The 20,059-nt window shown below is 42.0% G+C and overlaps 1 protein-coding gene across 1 annotated transcript; it reads right to left on the bottom strand.

The window, feature by feature from the left end:
• Window positions 1-584: 584 nt before the first annotated feature.
• LOC132391768 (uncharacterized) lies at window positions 585-18,981 on the bottom strand. Its single transcript, XM_059965368.1, has 2 exons — window positions 13,370-18,981; window positions 585-1,030 (listed from the first exon to the last, which is right to left on the bottom strand). Coding segments are annotated over exons 1-2 (5,595 nt in total). The 5' UTR covers window positions 18,964-18,981; the 3' UTR covers window positions 585-1,029.
• Between the last annotated feature and the right edge of the window lie 1,078 nt (window positions 18,982-20,059).

Here is a 20,059-nt window from a genome sequence, read left to right as displayed (position 1 = left end):
CTTGCCTACGATACTTGTTGCATTGAAATATACACAGCTCAGGGCATTATTTGCACAATGCACTACAGCCATCTCCACAACCTCCCCACTATTTGTTCTGGCACTCTGGTTCTCATCCCGCCTTCCACTCTAGTTTAAACCCTCATACCCCCACCTTTGTGCCCACCTAGCAAACCTTCCAGTTAGGATAATGGACCCCTCTAGTTCAGGTACAAACTGTCTCTTCTGTACAGGTCCCACCTCCCTGGAAGACAGCCCAATGATCCAATAATCTGACATCCTCCATCCTACACCAACTCCTTAGCCATGTGTTAAACTTCATCTAGTGTTGCTCATAACAAATTTGTTTTGATTAAACTTCAGTTCATTTTCGCTTTTTTATTTTTCAAATAAAGCATTATACAATTAAACTACCACAAATGTACCAAAAATCTATTCAACTAACACCAATTAATTTTTCAGAGATTAAATGCTCTCAAGGTTGAGAATATTTTGTACTGCTCTCAACTTGTATCAACTCCAAGTCATTGTTCTTCACACATTTTAATCCCCCCCCCCCACCCGCCCCACAGGTAAGACCAATGGAAAATTTAAAGCCTGCATTTGCTGGGCTTTTATTTGAACTTATTTTTAAAGCCTGCTTGTCATAATTCACTCGATCATTTATTTTGTCCTGCTACCATTTATTTTCTGCCTGTTCCAAATACCTTAAATCTTCCCATTTGTTTTTAAATATGAATGAATTTACAAGGTACTTTCTCTATTAATTGTACCCTGACTTCAAATAACTTGTAAGTACCAGGCTACTGACAATAAGTTACAAACAAATCCTGGTTCAAATATAAATTCATTGGTATGAATTCTTTATACTGTTTTCTATTTCTCAATTTATTTAAAAATTGGAAATATCTATTTAATTTTGTATCAACACATGTCATTCCACTTTAATCAGAGGTCAGAAAATGCACACAGAAGACAGGAATATGTAGGAGGATTTTCCACACTTTGGACTCTTCGTATTGTTTACAATCTGCAAAAATAATAGAAATTCATTCTTCAATTTGAGGAAAAGAAAAAAAAACCATTTCAGAATGATAAATATCGATAATAATGTTAATTGCAGCTTAATTTATTAAACTTTTGCTCATAGGACTTCATGATAAAGTGCAGAATATATTTTCCTCAAGAGTGGTTTTACAGGATAGTCAATGATTTCATAGGGGTGAGTGAAAGTATTGTTTGTCTTTGAGCCTTCTCTGCTTGTGACTTATTCATATAGTCTTACAGCACAGAATGTAGCTAGCAAGATCAACATTCCTGACAGGACTCAGAAAATCTCAGTCAACAGATCTTTGTAATTGTCTTACAACTCTGATTTCTAAGCATCACCCAAACTTCTGGTGGAAATAACTTCCCAAAAATTATATGTGATGCAGTGTCATAATCTTTCTTGATCCTTTATCCATAAATCTTGCCATGATCCCAGCTTCAACTGCTGACGCAAAGCATTTCACACACACACTTTCCAACCTAAATCTTTTACTTTACTCTTCATCTTCATGGTCCAGGCAGAGAAAACACTAGATGCAGTTTGTTTCTATCTACCTTTTCTTGCATTTTCTAATTTTTAACAATTTCAAACCATTCCTGTTCTAACTTTTAAAATTCCCCAACTTTTGTTTCTTGCTTCGCATTTGTATTTCCACACCAATCAGCATCCTGGTGAACTTCTGCAAAGTACTCTCACTGCTTTACAGTCTTTCCTGTGGTATAGAGCCTCACTTTACACTTAGACGTGAAAGCAAATTATTCACATTATTCCACCTACTTACAGTAGTTTAAGGGATAAACAGATGTAGCCGTCTCTCCTCTCCTACATTAGTCATTAGGAGGCTCACAGTCCCCTTAAAGTATAGTTGCTGAAAATTAGGCTTCATTCACAGAAGAGCTGGTTTCACTATTCGTCCTCTTGAAATGGCCCGCAAACAAACTCAATGAAATGTTACTTTATTTTACAACGACTTCTGCAGCTTGCACATCAGAATCTACAAGCAATGGAGCAGTCACAGGAACCAGAGGACTGAAAAAATGTACATGTTATGGTATCAAGGGAAGGACATAATATCTCTACATGATAGACCACATGCCTAGCTTTCTGTCATTGAATAGAATGAGTCAAGGTCGGGATTGTGCAGTAGACAACCTGTGGAGGATCCTACTGAATTGCTTGTTACCATTCACTCCTGTAAGTCTCAAATTCATTCTCTATAGATCTGGTTGTGAAGAAAGTATCTCTTTGAAAACAAAGAACTTCCTTCAAGAACTATTATTCTGAGCAGCAAGTACAGAAAATTAGTGCAGAAATACATTTTATGTTGCTCCAGGTTTTCTGAACTTTAATTCAACTATTAATAAATTCCAATAATTAATTTCCTGAACTGCATGGGGTGCCACATTACAGCTCGGGGCATTGGAGTTCAGAGTTCAATTCCGGTATCCTCAGTAAGCAAGTTTGTATGTACCTTCCCATGTGTGCATCTGGGTTTCCTCCCACAATCCAAAGATGTACCAACTAGTAGGTGAATTGGCCATTATAAATTGTCCTGTGATTAGGCTACAGTCAAATTGGTGAGTTGGTGGGCAGTGTGGCAAGAAGGGCTACAAGGGCCTATTCCACACTGTATCTCAAAATAAATAATAAAAATAATTTAAGTGAATCAAAGGAATCATTAGCATTCAGGCAATGATGCTGAAGATCATCCCGATGTATTTCAGACTTCCTTGCAAGGAATACAACTGGGAAAACATTAACATAAGCCTTGCTTATCTAAACTGGGAGCCAGCTATTACCTGAGCTGGTTAAATATAGATAAATCTTTAGCTTACCTGTGATAACTTTCTCTTAGAAAATGTATGTTTCAAACTATCTAAAATAATTTATCAAATATTATAAATGACCATTTTGGTTCAATCAAACCACATTAGTAGATAAACAGAATGACTCTTGTTCCTAATGTAAACAACAGTAGCAGAGAGGGGGCAGGGAATATCCAAGTGTCGGGGGGGGGCAGAGATATACAAGCATCAAGGGGGGGGGGGTCAGAGATATACAAGTGCCAAGGGGACAGATATACGTGTGCCAGGAGGGACAGATATACGTGTCAAGGGGGACAGATATACAAGTGCCGGGGGGACAGATATACAAGTGCCAAGGGGGGGCAGAGATATACAAGTGCCGGGGGAACAGATATACAAGTCTCAAGGGGGGGGGGCAGAGATATACAAGTGCCGGGGGGGGGGACAGATATAGGAGTGTTAAAGTGGGGGGCAGAGATATACAAGTGCCAGGGGGCAGAGATATACAAGTGCTGGGGGGGCAGAGATATACAAGTGCTAGGGGGGACAGATATACAAGTGTCAAGGGGGGGCAGAAATATACAAGTGCCAGGGGGCAGAGATATACAAGTGTTAAAGGGGGGGGCAGAGATATACAAGTGCCTGGGGGGACAGATATACGAGTGTCAAGGGGGACAGATATACGAGTGTCAAGGGGGGCAGAGATATACAAGTACTGGGGGGGGATATTTTGCTCAGCACCACTTGATGGATCTTCAGCAGACCCAATAAAAGTTCAAAAAATTTCATTTTAAGTTCATAATGAGTTTTCAACTGAAACATTTAAAAACCATCATTAACTTAAATTCAAATACAGTAAAGTATACAAGTAAAATCCAGACTTGTTAACTATTACGTGAAATAATCAATTGTTAAATATTGTTTCTTTTAATAAAATGTTAGATTAATGCGTAGATTTATGTTTCACATCTGACAGTGCCAGTGCGTAACACCAGGCTCGGAGAGCTTCCATCCTGCTGTTTTATCCACATTGATGCAAGCTTATTGTCTGCCTGTCCTCCACTTTCTTTGCAGCTGTAGCACTATATTTCTCATTGTTACTTTGACTTTCCCTTGTACTACCGCAATGTACTGAGGTGAAGAAATGATCTGTGTGGACCTCAGTCCGTCTTACCAGAATAAATCAATTACCAAATCTATCTGTGCCAGATATCACTTATTAACCTGCAATAAAAACAGAAAACTCTGAAGGTACTTGGCAGACCAGTTCCTTAAGGTTGTCATAGCTGGGGGGTGGGGGGCAGGGGTAGTGGGGATAATCTCCCACTACCTATGAAATGCTCCCAGTGGTGTGTGCCTCAAATAGCCTCTGAAAGCAAGTCCAACTCCTGGCCTTCACCTGTGACTTAGCTACCAAGCCCAGTGGAAACATTCTTACTAACAGGAGAAGCAGCAAAGGTGGGTTACTTGTGTCTTAAAACCAGTCGCTCATCAGCCATGGTTGGCAGCTCATATAGAAGGAAAACACTGATCTCAAACCTCTGCTGCCTTGTGGCTATATCCGCACATAGGGAAAGTTTCAGAAGTGAACCCCAAGGAAAAATCCAGAGCTGGAGTCCCTAAGGCTGTCCTACATTGAGTACAACACTGTTTGGCCATTCCTGCGGTGCTGATGGTACCAAATTGTATCAGTCTCTGCCGTTGCTTTGGATTCGTCAGCTGTGTGGAGAGGGTTATCCTGCTGCATGGGCATCAGCTTGTGCTTCATATTGCACTGTCCTGGCTTGCGTATCATGTAGACAGATAGGACGCACATCGCTGGTCGACCTCGACCGATGGAAGGCCTCAGAAAGAAGACTCGGCAGACCCGGTAACATCAGCAAAGAGAAAAACAACAGTCACAATGTAAGTGGAACTGCATTCTCTTTCCTCTGTTTGACATAAGAGTAGGAGCAGATTATTCAGCTTTACTGCCCACAAAGGTGACCTGTCCCACCCTCCACTTCATCTACTTGCTTTGCTATTTATCCTTTCTTTAAAAAGTTCAGTCAATTTTAGCCCTCTCACAGAGATAAGCTGTGTAGATACTCTGCCTCATTTGCTACTAAAGTAGAAAATATCATAGCCACACTAATCAAGTCAAGTTCAGGTTCAAGTGCACTGTCATCTGACTAAATGTATATACAAACCAAATAACATTCCTCCGGACCACAGTGCACCCACAAAAGGTACATCACACATGGTATTACTATAAAAAGGTTAATCAAATATAATTCTAAATGCATGCAGTATGCAGCATAGATAAACAGTAAACAGCAAACAGCTCGTTGTCCTAGTGACAAGACTTCGGTGGTGGCAGGGTATTCATTAATCTCACAGCTTGAGGGAAGAAACTGTTACGCAGTCCAGCATTCCGAGTCCTGATGCTCCTGTACTCCTTTTTGACGGTAGTGGGTCAAAGAGATTGAGGGATGGGTGGTAATGGGTCCTCAGCAATGATTTGAGCCTTTTGCAACAATGCCCTCAGTACATATCACAAACAGGGGGGAGGGAGATCCTGGTGAGCCTCTTGGCAGTTTTCACTTTCCTCTTTACAATCTTTGCAGCTTCTGTAGCACACAACGATGTAGCCTGTCTGAACTCTCTCAACGGCACTGCTGTAGAAAGTTGTTAGAGAGAGGGTGGGGAGATTTGCAGGACTCAATCTCTTCAGAAAATGTTGACACTGTTGTGTTTCTTAACTAATGAGGAGGTGCCGTGGGTCCAGGTTAGATTGATTGTTATGTGAACACCAAGGAACTTAGTGCTTTTCATTTTCTCCATGTCAAAGCCATTGATGTTCAATGGAGCATGGTGGACCTGCACCTTCCAGAAGCCCACAATCATCTCTTTTGTCTTGTCTACATTGAGACACAGGTTATTGTTCTCACACCATTTGATAAACCTCTCTACCTGCTCTCTGTACGCTGACTCATCATGTTTGTTGGTGAGGCCAACCACTGTTGTGTCATCAGCGAACTTGATGATGCAGTTTGAGCGTGATCTGGCACTGCAGTCACGAACAGCAGAGGACTGAGCACGCAGCCCTGGGGGGCACCAGTGCTCAGCATGATGGAGCTTGAGATATTGCTGCCAACTCGAACTGACTGGATTTTTCCATCAAGAAGTTCAAATCCAGTTACAGAGAGGGGTGTTGAGGGCCAATGAGAACAGTTTACCCACCAGCCACTGAGTGATAATCATGTTAAATGCTGAGGTGAGATTGATGAACAATATTCTGGCGTATGAGGCATCATTTTCTAGGTGGGACAGGATGGAGTGGAGGGCCAAGTCTAAGGCATCATTAGTCAACCGGTTTGAGCAGTAGGCAAACTGGAAAGAGTTCAGCGTAGCTGGAAGGTGAGATTTTACACAATCCATTACCAGCCACTCAAAGCAATTCATGATTGTTGAAGTCAGTGCCACTGGGTGGTAATCGTTGAGGCTAGTTACTGTCACTCTCTTGGGCTTGGGAATAATAGTGGCTACCTTGATGCCTGTAAAATGGAGTATTTCAAAGAGATATTAAAAATTTCTGTTAAGACCTCTTTTAGCTGGGACACAGTCCCTCAGCACCTGACCAGGTATGTGTATTGCCCAGCCCTGCAGCTTTGCATGGGCTTACCCTGGCTAGGATACTCCTCACCTCGGCTGTGGCCAGACAAAGTGCCTGTTCCTCAGGGGGAGAGGGGGCTTTCCTCGATGCCACATTATGCATTGTATTAAATCATGCATAGAAGGCAGTCTATCAGGAAGGGAGGCGTTACTGTCATTGTCATGCAGGGTGAGCTTGTAATCTGTTACAGTTTGTATACCCTGCCACATGTGCCATGTATCCTTGGTGTCACAAAAGGTGTCTGTGAATTTTCTGTGAGTACTCACACTTTTCCTTCCTGATGGTATGTGATTATAGCTGAATCAATTTTATTAGAATTATCTGCATGAACAATTTCCTAAAATATTACTGTAAGATGTGATGGTCCTCCAAGAACCTGTTAAGAATTAACATGTACTGAGATTCAGTAGTAAGGCAGGAATGAACGATGGATTTGTCCAGACTGTTCAAACAACAGATATATCAAAACTTTAAAATTACTTTTTCTGGACATATATCAAACGAATATTTGTTTCATAGGTCCTCATTGCCAAAGCATTCCTAAACTCAAGAGTTAGAAAATTACTTTCTTATCTCCTTTAAAAGTAGATTACTAGACAACTCAAAAGAAATACAGTATCGAAAGGTGTTCATCCTGAATTCGTCAGTTCACCATTCTGACCAGCAACCAACAATTTATTTGGTCTTCATTAAAAGTCTGCATGTGATTAAATGTGTGTTGCTACTTCATCAATGCTTTAACCCCACTAACTCAGAGTATTTAGAAGTACAAAGACCAAAGAAAAGTTTTTTTAAGCTATCTCACTTGGATTACACTGGAAGGATCCTATGCAAAAACATAAATAATGATGGTATTCAGCAATCCAAATACCCTTTGAGAAATCTATCACTAAACCTTGTTAGGGCAAATCAAAATGCATGAGATGCAGATATTTTTTAACTGCTTATTACCCAGTTTGTGGAACTGGATTAACCACATTGACTACCGGTCAAGATGGCGCCTGTGTACAATGTTCCTTCGGTCGACATCTTCTGGATAGATCATGAAAGCATAGTAATGTCTTTTACTTTTGTTTTCATCTTGAATGTGATTCTGGAACTGTGGAGCCTGTGATTTGCAGCTTGGAGATCATTTGAGTGTTTCAGCTCTCTGCAGTCTCCAAGAGGATTGTGGGAGGCAGGGGGCAGCATACAGGAACCTCATGGCTGCAAGCCAATGCACAACTCCATTTTGCCGATTAAAGTGACGAGGGAGACTGAAATACCAGCTCCCTGCCTTTTTATCGCTGGAGGATCGCTCTGCTGCCAGAAAGAGGACACTACCTTTTTGTCATTAGTGATATTGCTATGGAGAAGGAGAATTTTGCCTAAATTTTCTGTGTTTTGGATGTGGACTTTTTCATTTTTATGTTTTTTTTTCTGTATTCTGTGTTTTTCGTGTAATCTTTCCTGTTTTTTGTGTGTGCGGAAGAAGGGCATTTTGGGGGTTGGTGTGCCTGTTCCATTTTTGTTGTTTTTTTTCCTGTGGAGAGGAAGGAAATGGGGGTGATGATCATGCTGCTGTTCTTTTCTTTCCTGGTTTCGTGGCCATCCGAAGAAGAATTTCAGAGTTGTATACTTGGATAACAAAATAAACCTTTGAACCAATGAAGCCAATTTAATTGTTTACCAAAATAATCTGTGGAGTATCAACTTCCACCAGCTCCAAAGGGATCCCATCATCAAACATATCTTTACCCCTCCCCCTTCTACAGGGAACACTCCCTTGTCCTTCCATCCCTCCCCACTAATCTCCCTCCCAGCATTCATCCCTGCAAGTGGCCAAAGTGCCCATTTGCCCATTCACCTCCTCCCTCACCTTCACTCAGGGCCCCAAACAGTCCTTCCAGGTGAAGCAACACTTCATCTGCGAATTTGCTAGGGTTGGCCATTGTGACCGGTGTTCCTAAAACAGTGTTTTACAATGAGGCCCATCGTAAATTGGTGGACCACTTCATTAAGCATCTTCGCTCCATCTTCCAAAAGTGGTAGCCAAACATTTTAATTCCGATTCCTATTCCTGTTCTGACACATCGGTCCATGGCCTTTTTGTGCAACAATGAGTTCTCCCAGGGTGGAGAAGCAACACCTTATATTCTGTCTGGGTAGCCTCCAAACTGATGGCATGAATATTGATTTATCTTTGTAGTTAAAATTTCCTCCCCTCCCCCCTTCTTCTATTTCCCACTCTGGCCTGTCACCTCTTCTCACCTGCCTACCCTGGGTCTTCTGCTCCTTCCCTTTTTCCTATGGTCCACTCTCCTCTCCTATCACCTTCCTTTCTTTCCACCCCTCTTCCCAACCCCCACCTTTTTTTCTGGCATCTTCCCTCTTCTTTTCCAGTCCTGAAGAAGGGTCTCTGCCCAAAATGTCAACTGTTTATTTACTTCTGTAGATGCTGACTGATCTGTTTTGTACATTTTGCTCTGAATTTCCAGCATTTGCAGAGTTTTTCATGTTTATGATCTGTGGGGTATGTACAATTTTATAAGAATATAAATAATGGAGATTCTACGCTCTGCTCAATGATGGTCTGGAGAGACAGCTCTGAGAACCAAGAGCCAGTCGAATGTTGGTGGCTGGATAATTAGCAATAGTAATTGTGGATGTAATTAGTTTTTCCCTAGATTAATAAATAGACACTCAAAAAATTTGCCATTCCTGTCCTTTTGAGTTGTTTAAGCCATACAGTCTTAAAGAAGGCAGAATTATCATCTTCTAACTCTGAATTTAAGAATGCGTTGGGGAAGTGTGGGCTTTCATATAAAACATTAATTTGGTCTTGTCCAGAAAAAAAATTAAAATTTTGAATATCTGGTGTAAGAGCAGATGTAGGAAATCTGAAGTAAAAATTGAAAATGTTGTAAACAATCACAGATTGGGAAGCATTTGTAAAGAGAGAAAGAGGGTTAATATTTCACTTCAGTGAACTTTACCAGAAAACACTTTCTTCACTGTCCACAGATAAATACTTTTCTGAAGTGTGCTTTGCAATGATGATATTGTTTTTCTCTCTGCAGATGCTAACTGGTCTGCAAAGTACTTTAAAGAATTTTCTGTTTTATTTCAGATTGATGAATGATCCCTGGCATTGATATACTAAAGGCAAATCAAATCTCATTAAAAAAACTGTGCTCATCAGCAATATAATGCACACTTTACTTTCAGCAGGTATGAAGTACATTGAGGACTTTGTTTATTGACAATGGTGAATGGACAAAGCAAGAGCAGAGCACATTTAGGGAGATTTTCCAGCGGTACATTGGTCACCATGTGGTGGTGAGGAATGGAGGAGAACTGTCAAGGGTGAGTGACAGAAGGTGTAGTGCAGAAGTGGAAGAATATTGACGTAAGCTTACGTTTCCAAACCTGACCATCTGACCATTAAATGGCTCACAGCACTGAGGTTACGAGCTTGCTGCTGAACTGCTTGGGTACTTCCTGTCTAGCCGTCGTGCTCTAAGCAGCTTTATCATTCGAAACAACATATCTTTGACGCTTCATTGCCAACAGGGATATCACAGCACACAATTCCATGTCGTGCCTAATGTTGGTGGTACAAGCCAGAGTAAAATGTTCAGAAGGCATCTATAAGACCATAAGGTATAGGAGTAGAGTAAGGCTATTTGGCCCGTTGAGTCTACTGTGCCATTTCATCATGGCTGATCCAATTTTCCTCTCAGTCCCAATCTCCTGCCTTCTTCCCGTATCCCTTCATGTCCTAACCAATCAAGAATCTGTCAACCTCTGCCTTAAATATACATGAAGACATGGCCTCCAGAGCAACCTGTGGCAAAGAAGTCCACAGATTCACCATTCTCTGGCTAAAGAAATTCCTCCTCATCTCCGTTCGAAAAGGATGTCACCCTGTTCTGAGACTCACCTCTGGTCTTAGACTTTCTCATCATAGGAAACATCTTCTCCACATCCAGTCTATCAAGGCCTTTCAGTATCTGATAAGGTTTCAATGAGGTCACCCCTCAATCTTCTCAATTCTTGAGAATACAGGCCCAGAGCCATTAAATGCTCTTCGCATGACAAGCAATTCGATCCTGGAATCATTTTCGTGAACCTCCTTTGAACCCTCTCCAGTTTCAGCACATCCTTTCTAAGATTTAGGGCCCAAAACTGCTCACAAAATTCCAAGTGAGGCCTCACCAGTGCATTATAAAATCTCAACATTACATTCTTGATTTTATACTCTAATCCTATTGAAATTAATGCTAACATTGCATTTGCCTTCCTCACCACAGACTCAACCTGCAAATTAACCTTTAGGGAATCCTGCACAAGGAACTCCCAAGTCCCTTTGTGCCTCAGTTTTTTGTATTTTCTCTCCATTTAGAAAATAGTCTACCCTTTCATTTCTTCTACCGAAGTACATGACCAAACACCCTCTGACACTACATTCCATCTGCAATTTATTTGCCCATTCCCCTAATTCGTCCAAGTCCTTCTGTGGCCTCCCTACTTCCTCAAAACTACTTGCCCTTCCACCTATCTTCATATCATCTGCAAACTCCCAACAATTCCATCATCCAAATCATTGAATATAATGTAAAAAGAATCGGTCCCAGCACAGACCCCTGTGGAACACTGCCAGTCACATGCAGCCAACCAGAAATAGCTCCCTTTATAGCTACTCTGTCTCCTGTCAATCAGCCCACTGCTTTATCCATGCTAGTATCTTTCCTATAATACCATGAACTCGTAGCTTGTTAAGCAGCCTCATATATGGCACTTCATTAAAGGCCTTCTGAAAATCCATGTACACATCAACCAATTTTCCTTTGTCTATCCTGCTTGTTCATTCTTCAAAGAATTACAATAGATCTGTTAGGCAAGATTTTCCCTTGAGGAAACCATGTTAACTCCAGCCTACTTTATTATATGCCCCCATGTACCCTGAGACCTCATCCTTAACAATCGACCCCAGCATCTTCCCAACCACTGAGGTCAGATGAACTGGCCTATAGTTTCTTTTCTTCTTCCTCTCTTCCTTCTTGAGGAGTGGAGTGACATTTGCAATTTTTCAGTCTTCAGGAACTCGAAAGATTCAGTGATTCTTGAAAGATCATTACTAATGACTCCACGATCTCTTTAGCCACTTCTTTCAGAACTCTGGGGTGTACACCATATGGTCCAGGTGACTTATCTAACTTCAGACCTTTCAGTTTCCCAAGAGCCTTCTATCTAGTTATGGTAACTTCACACACTGTATTGCCCTGACACCTGGAACTTCCAGAATACTGCTAGCATCTTCCACAGTGAAGATTTATGGTAAATCACTTATTCAGTTCTTCTGCCATTTCATTCTCCCCCATTACTATCTCTCCAGTACCTTTTTCTAGCAGTCTGATATCCACTCTTACCTCTCTTTTACACTTTATGCATCTGAAGAAACTTTTGGTATCCACTTTGATATTACTGGCTAGCTTATTTTCGTATTCCATCTTTACCTTCTTAATGACTTTTTTGTTGTCTTCTGTTGTTTTTTAAAAGCTTTCTATCCTCTAACCCCATTATATTATATGCATTCTCTTTGGCTTTTATGGTGGCTTTGACTTCTTTTGTTATTCCCTTAGAATACTTCTTCCTCTTTGGGATGTATATATCCTGTGCCTTCTGAATTGCTTCCAGAAATTCCAGCCATTGCTGCTCTACCATCATCCATGCCCGTGTTCTTATCCAATCAATTCTGGCCAACTCCTCTCTCATGCCTCTGTAATTCCCTGTACTCCTCTGTAATACTTATATATCTGACATTAGCTTCACCCTCTCACATTTCAGAGTGGATTTGATCATATTACAATCAGTTGCCCCTTAGGGTTCTTTTACCTTAAGCTCTCTAATCACTTCTAGTCAATTGCACAACACCCAATCCAGAATAGCTGATCCCCTAGCCACAAGCTGCTCTTAAGAGCCATCTCGTAGGCACTCCAGAAATTTCCCCTCCTGGATTCAGCACTAACCTGATTTCCCCAATCTACCTGCATGCTGAAGTTCCTCATGACTACATTAATAATGTCCTTTTGGCATGCATTTTCTGTCTCCCATCTTTATTACTGTTTATTACTTTATTACTGTCTGTATACAACACACATCAGGGTCTTTTAACCCTTGCAGTACCTTAGCTCTATTCACAATGATTCAAGACTTTCTGACTCTATGTCACCTCCTTCTCATGAACTGATTTCATTTTTTACCAACAGAGCAATGCCACCCCTGCCTTCCTCCCTGTCTTTTTGATACAATATGTATCCTTTGACATTAAGTTCACAGCTATGACCATCTTTCAGCCGTGATTCAGTGATGCCTACAACATCATACCTGCCAATCTGCAACTGTGCTACAAGTTCATCTACCTTATTCCGTATACTGCATATTCAAATATAACACACACACAGTCCTATATTCACCCTTTTCTATTCTTTACACCTTTTACGTTGCAACTCGTCCTGTTGACTGCAATCTTCTCTTGTCAACCACCTCTCCTCACTACACGTTGCATCTGTTTGTAAACCAGCTACCTCACTTTCAGCAGTTACTTGCGATTCCTGTTGAAATATGCCATACTTACCTGTTCCATGAGGTTGCCCATTCACCATCTTTTGCCACATTGCCCCTCCCATTTCCCATCCCACTCTGCTTAACCTCTGTGCTAAATCTGGGCCAAATATAGCAGGATGGTCAGGGAGTGGGAGATCATTTGTGATCAGAGCATATCATGTGTTAAGGATCATCGGCTGTACTGCAGAGGTTAAACAGAAACATAAGCCGGGTGGATTGGGTAGCCTATTTCTGTGACACTGTTCTTACCATACTTCTTTAGGAGCACTGTCTACCCCAAGCTCTCCTCGATTTGGAACCAATGGAGATTTAGAACACTGCCTTTTTCTCTTGCCAGCGAAGGCTCCACTAAGATGCTTGTACCCTGGAGTGACAGTTACAGGTGTGCCCCTCTGCACTGTGTCTGGGTGGTCCTCAGCATTCCTCAATTTATGTGAATTCAGGACCATCTCGACATCCGCTAAGAGCCTCCTCTTCTTACTGTTCAACTGCATCTGGTAGGTGAGAATGTGAAGGGTGGACGATGTGCATTCTGCAGCCACCTGCCTCATGTCTGTGATGCTCTTCAGGACTACCATGATGTGTGCCATCTTCCCAAAATCTTTCACAGGCGCCCTGACCAGCTTCTCCAGAAGGGCCATCAACTGCCTATAGTTGTGGTCCAAGTCTGATTCAGTGTTGCCATAGTTAATGGATGCTGTATGAGGCACCATGTTCACATACTCACTAACACCAAGGTTATGTTGATGAATGTAGTCCCTAATTGCAATCACTTCAGACAGCTCCCTTGACATAATTTGAACTGCATAGGCATGGTTGCTGCTTTCCCTGTACTCAAAGATTAAATCCACCTCTTGTGCTAGGCGGGAGATTGCTCGCTCCAGTTCATCTCTCAAATCCTGCAGATACTCTTTGCAGCAGCTTGAGAAATTCGAGTTGTACTGTTGAATATGAAGAAGTTCAGGAAGCAAGGATGAGTCAAACCACAGCATTCCTCTGTACGTCGGCCTGCTTGCACGATGAGCTATCAGATTCTTCAGGTACTGAGCTGTTTCGAACATCATGAGTAGCTCGATGTAGATTTCAGTGGCTTTAGAGTTCAGGAGAATAGGGCTGGTGTCCTGGGCGGCAAATGGGTCAAAAACATTGGCTTCTGTCACCAGGGCACTTTCAGAGTCAACTTCCTGGAGCACTTGGAAAAGTTTCTTCAAAGACTCCACATGACGTTCGCACTTGACAAGGAGCTGGTCCAATTCTGCCTGCTGAGACCCCCGGGAATGCTCCAGGATTCTTCCAACAGAATCAAACTGCTCCAAAGGAAGCTGGAAGCAACTCTGGAGGCAATTATTCAGTCCATGCTCTGGGTGCTCTGGGAGGATATCCTCTACTGAGTGGAAAGATATTTTACCCACTGTCTTGGGTGGTTTGTCAGCCACTTGGGCGATGTCCATTTGCTCTTTGCCATTCAGGGGTATCCTTTCTATGTTGTTATAGCCATTGTACAAGTCCAATGCCTCTCTGTTTAACTCTGAGACTCGCTTTGTTATATTGCCTGTCTGACTCCAGTCCCGATTGCCACCCTGTAACTTGCGTTCTCTCCTCATCTGCCAAACCAATATCTTGGCTACATTGAACTGAAGATGCTCTAGCCCAACCCATCCCAGCTCTTCATTAGGCACTGAGTTCTCATGGATGTACCGGGTTTTCCCATTTACAAAGTCAATAATGAGCCATAAATGCAGCAACTTGCCCACATCATGCTGACCTTTGGGCAGGCTAGCAAGCCTGCTTATCAATGCCCTCACATTTTTGTGCAGTGCTGACAAGTCTTCCAGACTGACTCCATAGTTAATACTGCACATGATTGGGACAGAGAGGCAGAAGCAGGAGCAGTCGGAGAGGTTCTGTTTTACTGACGAGCATTCATCCAATTCCCGTCTGTGCTTCAGGTATACATAATAAGCGTTTTGCCGCATTGTTTCTGTCAGGCAGGATTTCAATATCTGCATCTGGTAGTTACTTACTGCCGGCAAACAGCCACTTGCTATTCTCTCTTGGAAAGAAGGATACAGGCTAGACTGCTGCTGATAACCTATCTTCTTGGTCAGCAATTCACCATACAAAGTCTCATCATACCATAGCAGGCTTCGCAATGTCAGGCCACCTTGCAAGAAGCTGATCTTGTTTCTCAAGAACCACACTGTTTCCATCATCATCTGCAGCTCCACATATGGCTCCAGGGCACTGGCTTTTAAGCGCACTACGCTCGCAGTGCTGTGCAGGCCATCTCGCAGCAACCAATTTCTGCAAATAATGGTCTCTGCAAATGACACACCCTGTGACTGTTCAAAAGCCAAGATGAATGCAGGCAGCATTCTTTCACACTTGACTTTCAACTTTTCTAAGCTTTCCAGCAGTGATGTGTTGTCAGCTTGATACAGAATCTCAGATATCTTGGCTACAAGAACACCAGCTTGTTGGGCTTCCTTTGTACTTGGTGAGTGTCTGATTTTATGGCCCTGACTTTGTTCTTCTGCCCTGTCTGCCTTGTGACTGATGTCAGGCATTCTGATCTTTACCACTCCACACCCATTCTCAGATGCAGTTTCCCCTTCCTCCTCCTTCATTTCTGTTAAATCCTCATTTCTAACTCTGACAAAGGAATCATTTTGGAATATCACCATGCTGGGCCCCTCCTGCAGTATTGCCGTCCCAGGTTGAGTTTGGGTTCTCACCATTTGGAGATCATTGGTGCACTGCTCTGCTTGGTAAACCGCAGGAGATTTGCCAACCTGAACTGCAATGGGACATCCCATCTCTGGCCCATTTCCCGTGATTATAGGATCAATCCAAGATTCTGCAACTTGGCTTGTTACATTGAATTCAAATTGGGAGTTACTGTGTGGAGTTCCTGCTTGCAGTTCAGTTATGTTTAATTTCACACAAGGTTTGGCTGTTTCTGGTTCCACGTCAGATGCCACAATATGCGAGTTCTCTTTGGTCTGCTGTGAGTCTGTGAGATACTGCAATTTTGATCCTGTGGAAATAGGTGTTACAGGGAATTTAGCTTTGAAACACTGTGGCAGAGCATCAACAAGGAAGGGTTTCTCTAACGATCTAGTTTGGTATTCCACTGAGAGGGGATGGAGTAGGTGTCGTGATGCATCAAACTCAGCAGAGGGTTTAGTGGGAAGGGGGCAGTCCAAATTTTGACAACTACTGGGAGAATTCAGTTCTGAACCACTGGATTTACAGTAGGCTCCTTGGTCTTTGCCTGATGGTGTCTGTGATTCATATTCACTCTGGGGCTGTAACTTGCTCCGTGTCCCTGTCAGTTCAGAGGAAGATTTTATTGGATGCTTTGAATCCAAGTGCTTCAATGATTGAGATTCAGAAGATACTTCCAATTCTTGAGGTTTGTTTAAACATTTTCCCATTTGAGAGTCAAAACAAATTTTTACCACTGGGGAACCAAAGGGAAATTCCAATACTGTTACTAAGTCTGTGTTTCCCCAAATGCACATTTGACCCTCTTTGGAGTCAACATCTATTTTAATTTGGGATTTCTCAGGTGTAGAGGTAGTTGAGGATTCCAATGGCTTGGGACCCTCTGAGACTCCCATTTCTTCAGCACTCATCAGGCAGCAACCATCTTGAGGGTCTGCTGAAGTGGATCCAGCTCCAGTCTGTGCAGTCTGCACACATAAATCACTGGGGAGATGCATTTTCTGGGACTCGTGAAGTACTTTATGACTTAATCTTTGCTGTGTGATTGGTATATGATTCTTTAGTGTAACAATAGTCCAGGGGTAGTGTATATTTTGCATGTGTTTTGAGAACACCCGTGGATTTACTGTTAAGCTTGCTATTGAAGCTGGCTTTACATTGCTTGCTGTGGCCCACTCACTTTTCCTGCCTTTTTCACATAGCCTCCTTTTGGACAATCGCTTCAGTTCAGATACTAAACCCTTCGGTTGCTCTTCGCTGGTGACCCCATTATCCCTTGACTCAATTTTCCAAACAAACCGCTTCCGGTGTTCTTTACGATGTCGCCGGAAATACATATCACAACATTCCCAAAAATTATTGCAGTTAGTTTGATAGGATTTTGGCAGTAAATTTTGGTTCAAATTCATACCAATTCTTCTTATGATTTCTGAAGACTTATCGACCTTCTTAAAGGCTTTATTTAAGTCCCTCACGGCACGGCTAAGCAACTTTGACAATCGGCTGCTTTTGCTAAAGGAGGCTTCACTTGACAGAACAGATACTGCATCGGCAATCTTTTTTTGACAACTGTTGAAAGCATGAACACGAGCGTTATACAGAGAAGAGAGGTTATCAGTGGAACTGCCTGCCCCTCTGAAATCCCTTTTTTTATGATCTGCAGGAGATATGTGGACCTGTGACATAGACGTGGTAGACCATTTAGGTTGGAGCAGAGGCACAGCTTTGCTTTCTAGGTGATTACTTTCTCTTAATGTTTTAACATTTTTATCATAATATAATATACCTTTGGTTTTATCAGAAAACTGACCCTGATTGTCTTTCTTAATACGTTTGTGCTCTCTGTCTGATGGGGAAGCAGTCTCTTGTTGAACAGACACTCTGTTATCTTTGTAAGTGCTCTTTCTGCTCATACAAAGTTCCTTACTCACGTGCTTAAAGTTTAATGCAATACCACAGTTTGAAGTAACTTTGGAATTCTTTTTCAAGTTATGTTGTTTCTTAGAAAGGTGGATCAACTTCTTCACATCTTTCCCATGTGGCATTGACACAGACATTTTCCTACTCTTTTTCCTCAACACTGATTCTTCAGAAAGGCTGTCAGCTGATCTTCGGTTATCCCTCTTTGACTTAGCATGATTACCTCTGTGAATTCCCTTGGTATCATGGGATTCACTTGAACTCTTTACCTCTGCCATTTCAGACTGGATATCTGCCAGGTTTTCAACACACTTAGTTGCCATGTTGCAATCACAATTTGGACTGCCTTCATGTCCACTCATAGAAGGCTGAATTTCCCTAGGCGAAGTACAGAAGAGATTTGCTTGCCTACAATTTTTGGTGATCTGTGGATCAGGGCAGCTTAATGTTGTTTTGCTTGAAGAATATTGCAAACCATTTTTAGATATAAGATCACATGCTTCACCTTCTGTACTTAACTCTTTGATGTCTGTCTGTGAAGTCTCTCTAAATCCTAAATTTACAAGCATTGATAGGGGCTTACTAAATAATCCATGGAAAGCCATATTGCAGGCTTTCTCAGCTGTTTTCAGGCAGCTCTCACTTTGTCCTTCACTGATGGTTCTCATCAGTCTGTGAGATGCTTCAGAAATGTTAGGATGATTAGCGATTTGATCAGTCAACCCTGTTAGTTCAGGGTGTGGATCAGACTTTGCATTAAGACCACTGCTTAAGGTCATTTGCAGATTGGGAATTGCTATTTGACTGCTTTCACTAATGGACACTGAATTCGACTGGATTTTATTATCTTCACCACCTGCAGCCACTGAACAATGAGGAACCAATTGACCAGCTTCAGTTACAGATGGTAGTGGAACATGCTGTCCATCATTGTCCAGTTTTGTGGCTGTGCCTGAGCCTATGTTTATTTGCAATTCATTCTCTTTGGATGTTTCAAACAACTTCTCCCAATCAATCCGTGCTCCTAGGAAAATGAGCAAAGGGTCTATGTTTGGTGATTTTTCATAAGCTTTTTCAATGTACTTAGCTGAAGTAACCAACGTCTGCACTTCTTTGAGATGAGTATCAGGAACTGACTTTTCTTCAATGTTGCCAATTCCTCCATTTTCCAAAGAGCTCTGTATTTGTCCTATCATTTTGCATTTATCACTTATCCCAATGTTTATCTTTACTTTGGATATGTTAGATGTTTCATGACTATCTGAAATCTCTACGTTTGTTATGCTCCCATCATCTGGATGGTGAATGTCACTGAGGAAGCTGAATTGTTCATCTCCCCCATCATTGCAAGTGACAGAAGGAGATGATGCCTGCGGCTGACATTTGGCAATGGCTGACACATCTTGAATCACACGTCTCTTTCCACTATCAACAGATTTCTGTAACACATCAGCCACGTGGCTCACTCCAAGAATATTTTCAGCACCAGACTGTTCTGCGATTACAGCTTCTGTATTGTATGATAGGCCACAGCCAAGCCCATTCCCATCATTTAAGACATGGCTCACTGCTGTCGTAATGGTCTGAGGATCTCCCACTGACTGCTCTTCCTTCATTTTGACATCAGGCAATGTGGTTACACATTGTCCAAGCCCCTTAGACCCTGAGAGTCTGCAGGCAGTGACCAAGTCAGTGCTGGATCCGCATGAAATGCCCCAATGTGACATTACGCATGAGCATGACTTTGCATCTTGTGCTGAGGAACTGTCAGAGTCACACAGAGAATGGCTATCATTGGGTTTGGATGGAACAGCATTGCTGCATGCACAAAGTCCAAGTTCATTTCTATATCTTTCATAATACTTCTCATATAATTTTAATCTGCAGTAGAAGGTCCATTTATCCCCCTGACTGAGCATCTCCAGTGAATTGATCCTTAAAAGTCTCTCCTTATCAGGTAACATCAGGAAGGCAGAATACTTCCTCAACCTTTTCTTCACCTCACTTTCATATAAGTTTAAATCTTCAAAGTAGGGTTGCCCAGAAAATTCAGTGGCATTTAACCTGGTAGGAAATGTACTTTTTTGTGTGTCTGAGTCTTTTTTCATGTTGAACTCTGTCAATGAGGAAAAGGCATCGTCATTTTCCACTGGCTTAAATTCATGACAAACATCAGCTTCAGAAATGATTGCAGCACTGTCCATGGTGCTCTGAGATCCCTGCTGCAGAAGCAGGGAGGAATAAGTATTCAAAAAGCAAATGGTCCTCATTAAGGTGTTAATGTCCTCCAGT

The sequence above is a fragment of the Hypanus sabinus genome, chromosome 3 (assembly GCF_030144855.1).
Source record: "Hypanus sabinus isolate sHypSab1 chromosome 3, sHypSab1.hap1, whole genome shotgun sequence".
NCBI lineage: Eukaryota > Metazoa > Chordata > Chondrichthyes > Myliobatiformes > Dasyatidae > Hypanus > Hypanus sabinus.
This window is presented reverse-complemented; position numbering and strand designations above follow the sequence as displayed.

What these genes read in the sequence shown, in the direction of transcription:
- LOC132391768 (XM_059965368.1), bottom strand. Translation starts at nt 18,963, where the DNA reads ATGATAGGACAAATACAGAGCTCTTTGGAAAATGGAGGAATTGGCAAC.